The sequence below is a fragment of the Onthophagus taurus genome, chromosome 8 (assembly GCF_036711975.1).
Source record: "Onthophagus taurus isolate NC chromosome 8, IU_Otau_3.0, whole genome shotgun sequence".
In the NCBI taxonomy this organism is placed as follows: Eukaryota; Metazoa; Arthropoda; class Insecta; order Coleoptera; family Scarabaeidae; genus Onthophagus; species Onthophagus taurus.
In genome coordinates this window covers 6,603,080-6,617,433 of record NC_091973.1, presented here as the reverse complement: position 1 = coordinate 6,617,433, position 14,354 = coordinate 6,603,080, and the positions used below count along the sequence as shown (strand labels likewise).

General features: G+C 31.9%; 1 protein-coding gene across 5 annotated transcripts in view; it reads right to left on the bottom strand.

Annotated features, from left to right (window-relative positions):
- The window catches only part of LOC111425619 (HECT, UBA and WWE domain containing E3 ubiquitin protein ligase 1), a 32,632-nt gene extending 23,261 nt beyond the window's left edge, over positions 1–9,371 (bottom strand). For 3 of the 5 annotated variants that reach the window (XM_023059753.2, XM_023059758.2, XM_023059754.2), the window contains exons 1-6: positions 9,261–9,371; positions 8,733–8,831; positions 8,369–8,679; positions 5,398–5,637; positions 5,068–5,310; positions 35–306 (exon numbers count right to left, since the gene is read on the bottom strand). In XM_023059753.2, coding sequence (XP_022915521.2) covers positions 35–306; positions 5,068–5,310; positions 5,398–5,637; positions 8,369–8,679; positions 8,733–8,760 — 1,094 coding nt within the window. In that variant the 5' untranslated portion in view covers positions 8,761–8,831; positions 9,261–9,371. The remainder of the gene's footprint in view (positions 1–34; positions 307–5,067; positions 5,311–5,397; positions 5,638–8,368; positions 8,680–8,732; positions 8,832–9,260) is intronic. The other 2 variants (XM_023059756.2, XM_023059757.2) reach the window with 2 other exon arrangements.
- Between the last annotated feature and the right edge of the window lie 4,983 nt (positions 9,372–14,354).

The following is a 14,354-nucleotide window of genomic DNA, read 5'->3' as shown; positions in this document are numbered from 1 at the left end:
AATCTAAAATTATGTTAAAATAATTATTAATTACTTTGGAAATTCAGGATTTCTGTCTAAATGTATTATAGATGTCAATGTTCTTAAAGCTGCAGAACGTATCTCAACCAAATATGGGAATTTTAACTCAATTAGTTCTACTAATTCTTCCAAAAGTCCGTTGTACAGTAAAGTGTGCGCTGAACCTTGTAAAGCGTTCGCATAAACTAACACCGAAAGGGCTTGTAATCGCGCTTGAACACAAAGCAATCTGTTTCTGTAGTTGGAAAAATGATAAGCTAATCGTAGATGTGTGAATAACAACATCTAAAAATGAATAAGGTTTAGATTATGGTTTTAAGAATTACAGGGTGTTTTAAAATACGTTTCAATATTTATAGGGGTAGTACTACAGTCGAAAAAAAGTTAAAAAACTCTACCTTTTTTTTTTTAACTATAACTACTACAGATTCGATATTTGGCAAATCGATGCAATATGAAACTGTCTCTTTTTGAGAGTAGTATGGTGTTTCCATTGCTTCCAGTTAGACCGGAAGTGAAATACATATCTCTATTTTTCAGAAAATTCAAAAATTTTATTTAACAATTGGATAGATTGTTTAATTCTAAACAACATTAATTCGAAAAAAAAATTTGTATTCCTTAAGGTTTTTGATACAATTTTTTTTTTTTAAATATATGATATTTTGTTAAATAACTTTTATCCCAAACACTTGATTAATAACTCATGGTTTACAATACTAAAAAATATAGATGGATTGAAAGTCAAAACAAATAATATAACCCCACAAGATGATCAACAAAGGGCAAAGAATACAAATACAGAAAATGAAATAAAAGGAGATATGAATAAAAAGAATAAACCAACTATTAGATAATCCCTAATTACACAATTCATACCTAGACATACTAATAGAATGTTTCAGAAAGTGATCTTCGTACTCGCGGAAATATTAACAATAAAAGCACTCAAAATAATAAAGAATTTTGTAAAATTAAATTTATACCAACATTAACAAATAATTAATATTATTACTTCTCATCTTGTTAGAATATTTATGTGAATAAAAAACTTATTTTCTTTATTTTCGGCTCAACCGGTTTCGACTATTCTTTTTTAGTCATCTTCAGGAACAATAGCCACGTCAGTTTCACTCTTAATTTTCATAATCTGAATTCATCTTTTCTTTTATTTACGTTTTCTTGAATTCTTTGTTATTAAATGATGTCAAATTTGTTTCTAATTTTATGATGAATTCAGATTATGAAAATTAAGAGTGAAACTGACGTGGCTATTGTTCCTGAAGATGACTAAAAAAGAATAGTCGAAACCGGTTGAGCCGAAAATAAAGAAAATTCCACCCTTCTGAAAAGCAAAGTTTTTTATTCACATAAATATTAACAAATAAAGTAACGAATGTTTTTAAGAGGTATGAAATATCCGAAATAAAATTTGCTAAATATAATAACAACAAAATTGGCACCTTAATATCAAATATGCAGGATAAAATCAAGACATTAGATAGAGTAGATACCGTATATCAATTCATAGGGGAATCTAAACAACATCTCAAAAAACGTATACAACAACATAAATACGATACTAAACAAATAAAAACGGCTTTATGCCAACATTCGGTAACTTTAACTCACAAATTTGATTTTGAAAATCCCAAAATATTAACAACAAATAAAAACACACTAATAAGAAAAAACTTGGAATCAATTTTCATAACAAAAAACATTAATAATGCGGTTAACTTTAAAACTGACGTAGGACGAATAGGGCGCATTATGCAGATATTTTAAATAAATTGGTTATATAATAGAGCGAGGGAGATGGAAACTGGTTTCCAGCAAACAATAAAATTGAAATTTGACCTTGTTGAGAAATTTTGAAAAAGATATGACGTGTAAGTGTGATGAGATGGGTAGAAATTAAAAGAAGATCAATGATAAAATTGAAAAAAGTTTTTGGTAAGAATCATATTCTATATATTGTGGTTTGTAATGATTTGGAAATAAATAGTTAAAGGAGGGAATGGTGTAATGTTTTTATAATAAAATAATAAAAGAAAACCTCCACACACAAGAAATTATAAAAATTCTTCAAATAACCCATAGTTTTCACGAATTGTCTCGCAATCCGATTCTATTCGTTGCCGCAAGTCTTCAAGATTGTTTACAGGTATCGCATACACTAAACTTTTTAAGTAGCCCCATCAACAAAAGTCCAGCGGGTTCAAATTCGGCGAACTTGCAAGCCATGTAATCGCCCTATCCATCTCTCAGGAAATCTTTCATTCAAATGTAATCTAACAATACGCGTAAAGTGTGGGGGAGCTCCATCCTGCATAAACCAGAGATTTGGTCTTTGATTTAGCAAGTCTTCCAAAAGTTGAGGAAGAGTGTTTTCCAAAAAATCAAGGTATGTTAGACCATTTAATGGTTGTGATAAAACTATCGGTCCCAACAACCTATCCCCTACGACGCCTAACCAGATATTTAAACTAAAACGCTAATATGGAATATTCCATTTTTGGTAGAACTAACTTCATCGGTAAAAAGTATGTTAGCTGAGAATCCTGACGTCCGCATGGTAATCCGGAGAATTGAGGGCTTGGACACGTTAGATATGGTAAGGGTAAATAAGTTGCTCATGGAGAGTTCTTCAAACAACATCTATCCGTGCAAAAAGTCAAGGCCCCTCACTTTAGAGATCGATATATTCGCAACCGCTCGATAAAAAAAATTGCGACAAACTTTGTTATAATCACTGAACATTTCTACGTAACATATGTTAATTTGAAAATTTTCGGATCCACGGTTTTCTTTTTATCGCGAGTTAAATGAAAAAAGTACCCGATTTTTTACGGTACCGGCAACGTTGTCAACTTTGCGATTTTTTTTCTCGAAAAGTATCGTACGTAAAAATTTTAATTTTAAATAGGTGGTAGCCTGATGTGTTCTTAATGAGTGGCATATTTTATTTTTTCGATATTCCTTACAGTTTCGCGGAAAATCGCGATTTAGTAAGACGCTGTTATGTCGTAAACGGCTTGGTGGATTTCCTCGCGGATTTGACCAAAATATGTCAAATAATATTGTAATTATCCATGTTGCAAGGTGTATGTAAATAATGAAAAATCAAAATAACCTCTTACTTGCTTTTATTAATATACTTCGATAATATAATATTAATATGCTTCGATCTTAAATTTGAAAATGGTGAAAACAAATTGTTTTAAATACGCAGTAAAATTATTTGAAGACCAAAACCTTTTTAGAGGATAAATAAAAATAATTAATATTAAATAACAAAAAATAAATAAAAACTTACAAATAAGCGAAGTCAACGAAATAAGCATAGGCTGGTTCCTCCACCGCATCGCTGCGGGACTTCTAACGTACTTTTCAAAATTTTATTAACGTTTTTCGGTCCTTTTTTGCTTATTTCGTTTTCTTCGCTTATTTGTAAGTTTTTATTTATTTTTTGTTATTTAATATTAATTATTTTTCTTTTAGATTTAACCTCTAAAAACTTTTTGGTCTTCAACCGTTGTAACCCTTTTGACCTTCAAAGAATTTTACTGCGTATTTAAAACAATTTGTTTTCACCATGTTCAAATTTAAGATATTTTTTATTATTTTTCTCGCTTGTGAGCATCATTAACTAGCATTTTAACTGTAAGTTTTATTTTTCTTTTAACGTGTTTTTCCTAATTATTTGAGTTTGTAGGTTTCGACTGAAGATGAGGTAATACCTCGAAACCAGTATCGAAGCATATTCATAAAAGCAAGTAAGAGGTTATTTTGATTTTTCATTATGTCAAATAATGTCGAATGTTCAAAATTAGAGCTCTCTAATTTTTTAAGAGCGATTTAATGGAATTACAAATTGAAGAGAAACAGAAGTAAGCTGCGCGGGGTGACAGGAGTTCCGTCCAATCGGAACAGATGGTGCGTCCCAGACAGGACGTCGCGCCTTATTTCTTTATATAGGTAAAATAAAGGCGCGACGTACTGTCTGGGACGCAGCATCTGTTCCGATTGCTTATTTCTGTTTCTCTTTAATTAGTAATTCCATTAAATCGATCTTAAAAAGTTAGGGAGCCCTAATTTTGAAAAAATAATAACGGAATCCGACAACCGACATTATTTGACATATTTTGATAGAAACCGCGTTGAAATCCGCCAAGTCGTTTTCGAAATAACCGCATCCTACTAAACCGCGATTTTCCGCGGAACTATCTAGAATATCGAAAAAATAAAATATGCCCCACATTAAGAACACATCGGTTTACCACCAGTTCAAATTTGAAATTTTTTCGTCAAATAGTTTTGGAGAAAAAAAATCGCAAAGTAGGCAAAGTTGCTGGCAGTCTCAAAAATCGGGTACTTTTTTCAATTAACTCCCGATAAAAGAAAAACCGCGGACCCGAAAATTTCCAAATTAATATGTTATACGCAGAAATGTTCACTGATTACAACAAGCTTTACCACAATTTTTTCTATCGAGCGGTTACAAAGATATTGATCTCTAAAGTAGTACCCACTTGAGCCGAAATTTTTCTCACACTTGGCCTTACATAAACACCATATCGCTCATTTCAGCATTTGAATACAAGATTTCGCTTCAGGTTTCGCAAAGTCAAATTACTGGAGTTTGGTTATTTCGTAATTTGAACAAAACGTTAAATTAATGTATCTTGGCAGATTGTATGTAAGTCAAAGCCTACTCCTTGTAATGGAATAACTTATATCAACTGGAAGCTATTATACTAATCTCAAAAAGAGACAGTTTCATATTACATCGATTTGTGAAACTTATAAAAACCGAAAGTATTAATATTACATTGTGTCAATTCAATTTTTTTTAATAATTTACTTTAAAAAATGGTAACCATAAAGAATACAAAATTTTTTTCGAATTAATGTTACTCTCAAAAAAGAGACAGTAGAGTCCCAAAACATTTAAATGTTTATTAACACTTTTCGACTGTAGTATTAACCCTATAAATATTTAAACGTTGTTTTAAAACACCCTATATAATAGATTTTTGAAACCTCTTTATCAGCCGGGACGTTGTACATAGAAAGCAGCGATTTCATTATTTCAGCAGGCATCTTCCTAATTTGATCCACATGGGGAATGTGGATGTAAGACATATTTTGTTTTGATCTTGTATCTTTGGATTCTGCGTGTTCAATGTGGAACTCAAAATGCAATGTAGTTGCTGAAGGGGGCATTGGTTTTGTGGAACTACAGCAATCTGCTAAACCAAAACCATTCTCTTTTCCGCCCCAACTCTAAATTACATAACATAAAACGTTAATTAAAAAAAGTTTCGTAATTTTATGATTAATTCAATATGACACATTGATTAATAATATTACCTCAGCTAAATGATGTAAACGTGAGATTAAGACAGAACGTTGTTCAGGATGCATTCGGGTGATGAAATTACTTCTTTTGGAAAAGATATATAATAAGTTTAAAACTCCCAAAACAACGCACATATCGCTGGAACCCAAAAGAACCAGTAGAGTGTCCATGCTTTTGTAAGTGTGTCGAGAGAAGGAATGCTCGATTAGCAGGGTAGTAAAATGTAATATCCATAACAAAAGCTTTTTATCCTGTAATGAAAAATAAAATAATTATTCAATTATAAAGAGTTCTACAACAATGCGTCAGGCATCCATAACTCCTATACCAATTAAGTTAGGAATTTCTTTCAAACGCAAATTTGTACTATAATATATGAGTATGAAAATAAAAAATAAAAAAATGTATTTTTTTTTAATGGAACACCCTGTATATTTTTACATATTTGGATTTGTCTAATAGCACCCCCCATATTTTATTGCTGATAACTTAATTTTTTTAAATGGAACAATTTTTTTTTTTTGCATAACTGGATGTAAAATTTAATTTCCTTTCAGTTTTATACAAGTATCATGGTGTCTATCTTAAATGGTTTTGGAGATATTCCCGATTTTTCAAAAAACCCTAATTATTTCCCAAACTATTAATGTTAGGTATAGGACCAATGGGATATAAAAGATGTAAAATGAGATGCCGAAGACGACTAAGCAATAAAATATGGGGGGTGCCATTTAAAAAAATTAAGTTATGGTACTTCCAAATTTCGAAAAGTTAAAAGTTACCAAAGAATCTAGACGCACTATTGCATATATAGAGTGATTCACATAAGAACCGACACAGAGTAGGCAAAAAGTCAAGGCTCCTCACTTTAGAGATCGATATCTTCCTAACCGATCGATATTACCATTTTTTATTTATAAGGTCTAAATTGATTAAACAACAAAATTGTTGATTTTCGAAAATTAACTCAATTATAACTCAAAAACTAAAAGCGATGGGGAAATACTTTTTATACATAAAACCTTAGTAATGGGCCATAAAGATTAGATCCATAAAAAGATTGAACCCAATTATTACCATTTATTATTTATAAGCTCTAAACCGATTAAACATCAAAATTGTTGATTTTCGAAAATTAACTCAATTATAACTCAAAAACTAAAAGCGATGGGGAAATACTTTTTATACATAAAACCTTAGTAATGGACCATAAAGACTAAATCCATAACGAGATTGAACCCAATTATTACCATTTTTAGTTATAAGCTCTAAATCGATTAAACATCAAAATTGTTGATTTTCGAAAATTAACTCAATTATAACTCAAAAACTAAAAGCGATGGGGAAATACTTTTTATGCATAAAACCTTAGTAATGGGCCATAAAGACTAAATTCATAACAAGATTGAACCCAATTATTACCATTTTTTATTTATAAGCTCTAAATCGATTAAGCATCAAAATTATTGATTTTCAAAAATTAACTCAATTATAACTCAAAAACTAAACGCGATGGGGAAATACTTTTTATACATAAAACCTTAGTAATGGGCCATGAAGACTAAATCCATAACAAGATTGAACCCAATTATTACCATTTTTTATTTATAAGCTCTAAATCGATTAAACATCAAAATTGTTGATTTTCGAAAATTAACTCAATTATAACTCAAAAACTAAAAGCGATGGGGAAATACTTTTTATACATAAAACCTTAGTAATGGGCCATAAAGACTAAATCCATAACAAGATTGAACCCAATTATTACTATTTTTTATTTATAAGCTCTAAATCGATTTAACATCAAAATTAACTAAATCATAACTCAAAAACTAAAAGCGATGGAGAAAAGTTTTTATACATAAAACCTTAGTAATGGGCCATAAAGACTAAATCCATAACGAGATTGAACCCAATTATTACCATTTTTAGTTATAAGCTCTAAATCGATTAAACCTCAAAATTGTTGATTTTCGAAAATTAACTCAATTATAACTCAAAAACTAAACGAGATGGGGAAATACTTTTTATACATAAAACCTTAGTAATGGACCATAAAGACTAAATCCATAACAAGATTGAACCCAATTATTACCATTTTTTATTTATAAGCTCTAAATCGATTAAGCATCAAAATTATTGATTTTCAAAAATTAACTCAATTATAACTCAAAAACTAAACACGATGGGGAAATACTTTTTATACATAAAACCTTAGTAATGGGCCATAAAGACTAAATCCATAACAAGATTGAACCCAATTATTACCATTTTTTATTTATAAGCTCTAAACCGATTAATCATCAAAATTGTTGATTTTCGAAAATTAACTCAATTATAACTCAAAAACTAAAAGCGATGGGGAAATACTTTTTATACATAAAACCTTAGTAATGGGCCATAAAGACTAAATCCATAACAAGATTGAACCCAATTATTACCATTTTTTATTTATAAGCTAAATCGATTAAACATAAAAATTGTTGATTTTCGAAAATTAACTCAATTATAATTCAAAAACTAAAGGCGATGGGGAAATACTTTTTATACATAAAATCTTAGTAATGGGCCATAAAGACTAAATCCATAACAAGATTAAACCCAATTATTACCATTTTTTTTTTATAAGCTCTAAATCAGTGGTGACCATAACATAGGTATAACTATTAATATTTATGACATTTACAAAACGACAAAGTTTTTTAAAAAATAATAAGAGTAAGAAAAGTTTTAGAATTAAATTCCACATGAAATGAAGTAGTAATGTATAAAATTTAGAATTAATGAACTGCCTTAATTGAGTTGGTTTTTTTAGCTTAATGTATTAGGAAGATATTGAATTTTTTAAAAATTTAAATCCAACTTTGAAGGCTTATAACTCCTAAGGTGTACAACTTAGTTAAATCATCTTAATTTATTGTCCTCTGCTCTGTGAGGGGTTTTATGTGAATCACCCTGTATAATTAAAATATTTTTTCTTACAGAAATGTTATATTTCCAATCACAATTTAAAGCCCATTTGTTTTCTGGATGACTCTCAGTGGCTTCATCTAGAATTGCATCAAAAAGATGCAACACTTCCTTCCAATGGCCCAATTCACATTTCCCAAACGTCCATGTATTAATTTTTGATAGCTCCTCTAAGAGTTGTAGTCTATTACATTTCTTAAGGCGATCAATGAGCACCTTGCACTCGGATGGAGGCTCCGTGGTGCTCTTACGGATACGGTTATGGTCGATTTTCATGGCTCTTGTGTCCTCCCCTACGGACCCCTCATCGCTTTGATCATTAACTGCATAATAAGTAAGTAAAAGGGATTAAAATGTATTTATATTAATTACTTACTTTGATTGTAATACACACTTTCCGCCATGACTACGCACCATTATGTCATTAATATTTTATAACACCGGACCATAAACGTTTCAACATACCAAACTGTATCTGGAAATGTAAAAAAACAATGGTAATATGATATAAGAGAAACAATAAAAGTTTCAACGAATTCGATAATTCGAGAAGATAAAAGAAAATAATTTCTAGAAATGATATTTGAAACATGTCACAGCAGTTCATTGTTATTGATGATATGGTGGAGAATCAAAGATAAATATGCTTAGTCATTGTCATTCGTTGGGGATGTTTAAAAAACATTATTAATTATAAATTTAAACAATAACGGAAATCTTAGAAAGCTAATACTAAGATAAACGATTTTTTTATACCACTCGGTATGCCAATACTTGTTATACTTAAGAACGCCTGGCGGCCATATTGAGTAGTCATGCCAAACAAAATACATATATTTCATCAAAACACTTTCGCGATGTTAAATAAACTCACACAAACGCACATAATAACGATAGATATTACCTAAAATGTTAAATACTCGGCTACACAGCTACAATCGCTTCGATACACAAATTAAGATTGATACGAAGCACAACTGACCGCAAAGCAACAGCGATTCGTGAGAAACTGATGCATGAACCGTGAAGTTAGTCACAAACTGTTCCCATCAAAATCTAAATTTCTAAATATTTAACACGTTACTTAAAGAAAACTTTTTACTCAGCACTATTTATGTGTTGATAATGAGTTTAAAAGTCACGATAAACACTTAAAAAAGAAAACAAAAACTGTTTGATTATACCGATTCGCAACTTCATTTCGTTGACCTCAATTTGCGGGATATTTGAAATCTTAATAATGAATACTACTTTTAATAAAGTAAATTTATATTTATATTATTTAAATTGTTTATTCATCCAGAATTTTCCTCAACTATGGAAGCATGCTAATATATTATTATTCCATAAACCAAGTAAGTACAAATCTAAACTCCAAATAATTTATTATGTACGTTATCAAAACTCCTTGAGAAGATTATAAAAAAGAGATTCATCAACTCCAACAATCCAAAAGCTTCTCCTCCAAATCACACATTTTCACCATTATTTTTAATATTTATATGCACGATATCACCCAAATTATTCAGAATGACATAGCTATGTTTGCGGATGATACAGTCTTATTTACAAAAGATAAATAAGTTAATTACAAACTATTACGACCAAAATGGCTCAACCTATGGAATTTAGACATTAACGAACAAAAATGTGCAGTTCATTTGTATACAAGACTCACAGGGAAATATCATATCAACTCTTAAACCTGAATCTTCCCTTAAACCTGAATGCACTATTCTAATTTACACCTCGTCAATTCTCGCAATGGTGATGTACTCCTGTGAGATATGGGGAAATGCGGCAGAATCAAATTGGAAAAAGTTGTGTGCACTACAAAATAAGATACTTAGAATTAGTGTTGTTAAATACCCGGGTATTTATTTTCAAGGGCAAATTTCCTGGATATATACCCGGGGGTATTTACCCAAGATGGGTATTTAGAGGTATTTATAAAATTTAATTTAAATTGAGTTGATGGCAGTTTTGCAAGCACTTCAAGAATGCAGAGTCGATTATCGATGAATGCTACAATGACGGTAAAATGAAAGTACTGAAGAGAGTAAAAGTAGTAAAGTACTAATTGTGAGTAAAACAAGGCGATACACTATTAAACCCAAATTGTTCACACAGTACTCAGAGTGCATTTAAACAACTGGTTTGCACCCAAAAATTGGTAAACATTGATTGCAAATGCTTAAGTAATTTGCGCTACGCGGACGATATAGTTCTTATATCGGCCAGCCTTGGAGAGATTAAACTAATGCTGAACGACTTAAAGGAGGTGTGTGCAAGAGTCGGGCTAAATATCAACGTGGAGAAATCAAAATTTATGACAAATCTTGTTCCCAACTCTAACATCAATATTGTGGATAATGAGATTGAAAGGGTTGACAGCTATGTATATCTTGGCTATGAGGTTCGTGTATCGAGAGATAATCAAACAAGCGAACTAAACAGAAAGATCACATTCGTATGGGCAGCCTACGGGAAACTTAGAGACATCTTCAAGAGAAAAGGCCAAGAAAGGCTTTCAATCAATGCGTGTTTCCGGTTATGACATAAGGCTCCGAAACTTTAACATAACGGTAGCCGCTTCCAGGACGATCCAAGTAACGCAAAGATAGATGGAGAGGTCGATCCTGGTTCTAACTCTGAGGTACTATATACGAAATGAAGACCTATGAAGAAGAACTGGCGTAAATGATGTGATCAACATTGTGGCAAAGCTTAAGTGGAACTGGGCGGGTCATGTCGCGCGAATGAAGAATGACCAGTGGACAAAACGGTTGCTGAATGGAGACCGCAAGCGAACAGACTATTTTAGACAGCACAGAATAGAATCGAATGGAAGAGAATAGGAGAGATGTCCAACAATGGACGCAGAGGGCTGCTTGATGATAATAATCATAATAATTTGATCTAATCTAAATTACGACAGATTCGTTTAATGATAATACGTCTTTGATTGTTGACAATTCCTCGTCTTCAACGTCCTCATCATCTTCCTCTTCATTTTTTTTTTGAATCTGATATATTTTTACTGGTATCACTTTTATACTCACTGTTTGGGTATTTACCCTGGGCCGGGGTAAATACCCGGATAAATACCCATTTTAGAAATACCTACCCGCCGGGTATTTACCCAGTGCCCATCACTGCTTAGAATAGCTGTGGGCGCCGAATGGTTTATCACAAACAAGCAACTACACAACGAATTGGGCATTAAAACGATACAAGAGTTTATTTCAACGAAAACCAAAAAGTTCCACGAATGTGTAGTCACACATGTGTGAATCAACACAACTCTATAATTTGGGCAGAAGAAATATTCACAGGCGATTGATCTATAGAATTGAAGATCTATAGTTATTGTATATTATTTTTCCTCTAACCCAACCCAACCCAACGCAACCCAACCTAACCGACAAGGTGCTTAAGAGAGCGAAGGCGACTCCTCATATTGTATATTACATCGTATATATTGTTAAATAATGAAAATTTCATGTATAGCTTTTTTGTAAAATAGTGAATACGGCAAGCTTCTTATTGGTACTGGAAACTTATTGTAGAGGTGCAAACCTAATATTAGTAAGATAGAGTTTTTCGAAAACAAAATATACATTACACAAGCTTTCGATCGAATTTGGTTGGATGGATTGAAATTCAAAATCCTTAAACTTGATTAACCACAATACCTCAAATCAATCCTTCTATCTTTCCTGACAAATCGAATTTTTTCCACCAAAATCCACGACTGCCAAAATCACCAATACGAACAGGTGTTCTACAAGGCAGTGTTCTGGCCCCAAATTATTCAGAATGACATAGCTATGTTTGCGGATGATACACTCTTATTTACAAAAGATAAATAAGTAAATTACAAACTATTACGACCAAGATAAAGAATTGGCTCAACCTAACAAAAATGTGCAGGAAAAATTTTCACATTAAGACGTATAAGAAACCATCAACAGTCCAAGAGTCCATCAAGTACATGCAAACCTAGTAAATTGTTGTTAAATATTCCACCCCAAACGTTGATGCTGAAACGTTGTCGAAATATCCTTGGTCTAATCGCATGTGAATTTTGTAATGCCCAGATATGTTCATTATGGTAATTGTTTATACCATCTCGTGTAAAACATGATTCATCTGCCCAGAGAATATTTGAAATGAAGTCATTATTTTGGGCATGTTGCTGCAATAACCATTCACAAAATACTAACCATTGATGCTGCTTATCTCCTGGCTTGACTTACATGTATGTTGTGTGCTATTCTTCGAGTGCTGATGGAAGGATTATCAATGACTGCATTAATTACAGCTTCTTCGTCCTCTACATTAACTACATGCGGTCAAATGACGCTGTGGAAATCTTTCTTGATATTATCGAGCATTTCCATTGCAAAAACCATACACGAAAATTATATCAGCATACTCTTCAGTACTATAAGCGTACATTTTGAGTTTCTTCTTGTATGTAATAATTAAACCTTACTGCAAACTGACATATTACAATGACAACTTTGTTTTTGTTGAATGTTTGATTTTACTAACTATTAATAAATTCCCTGCATTTCATATGTTCATTAACATTTTTTTTTGATAATTGGATTAGCTATCATATGTCAAAGTTTGATGGTGAGCTCGTATAGTATAAACAGGAAATCTTCCCTTAAAAATGAATTGGGCATTAAAACGATTCAAGAGTTTATTTCAACGAAAACCAAAAAGTTCCACGAACGACTACACATGTGTGAATCAACAGAATGAATATAATTTGGGCAGAAGAAATATTCATAGACGATTACAATTCACAGGGTGCTTAGGAGAGTGAAGGCGATTCATGTTGTATGTATATGTTGCAAAATAATAAAAATGCCATGTATAGCTCTAGAGCTGGTCTGGTAAATAAATAAAAAGAAAAAAAAATTCTGGGATACTGTAGAAAGTCTACTTCAAAAGAAGATTTTATCCGCAAGCTTTGTATTCGTACTGGTAATTTATTGTAGAGGTGCAAACCTGGTATCAGTGAGTTAGAGTTAAGTCTACTTTTTGGAATACCCAGTAACTGGCAGTGTCTACTACATCTTCAATCTCTCGTGTATATAGGCATATGGTAATGTCATTATATCATATTTGATGTTTGGGGAACTCCATCAATTGCCCTTGAACGGCTTGAACCTCTTTAAGCATAGGAAGAGTTGAAATAAGGCAAAATAAACTGTCCTGGCTTCCTCACTACCAATTAATTGTCGGACCCTTCTAAGCGCATATATTTGACGACTGAGTCTCTTACACAGTAATTCTACGTGGTCGTACCAAGTATGAAGACTGTCTAGAGTCTAGAACAACACCCAAATACTGCACCTTTCCACCTTGGAACTCTTGTTGGACTTTTCACGATTTGTAACAAGTTTATTGGTAGTAAACTAGTTAGATATAGATGTGTTCATTATTATATCATCCGCCTATTATTCATTAATATAGATAATAAAGAACAGAGGCCCTTCAATTGATTCCATTCCACTATTTGGGAGCGGTATAACTCGGTGAAAACCATAATGCTCAGAAAAATTTCATGGTCCATATAATCAAACGCTTTTGAAAGATCATGGAAGTGTGCTAGACAGTTTTCTTCACATTCAAAACGATCATAAACCCATTCAATCAGTCTCTGAAGGGCATTTACTTCTCATCTATTCTTATCAAAAAAATTGCCATGATTTTTTCGAAAATTTTAGAAAAATAAAGTAGAATAGCCTTGGTAGCTGTAGTTATATATTCTTGGGACCACCCTTTTTAAGCATTTTTAAGAAAAAAGGCAAGTGCTAAATCTTTATAAGTTGCCAACTTATAAAGATAATACTTTTATACATCTGGATGGAGTGCTATTAAATGCTTTACTAAATGATCTGACCCAGTTGATTTAGTTCTCTACGATTTTTGGCCTCCATCCTCGAATTCAAGCAAGATCTTCCTCGACGCCATCTTGTTT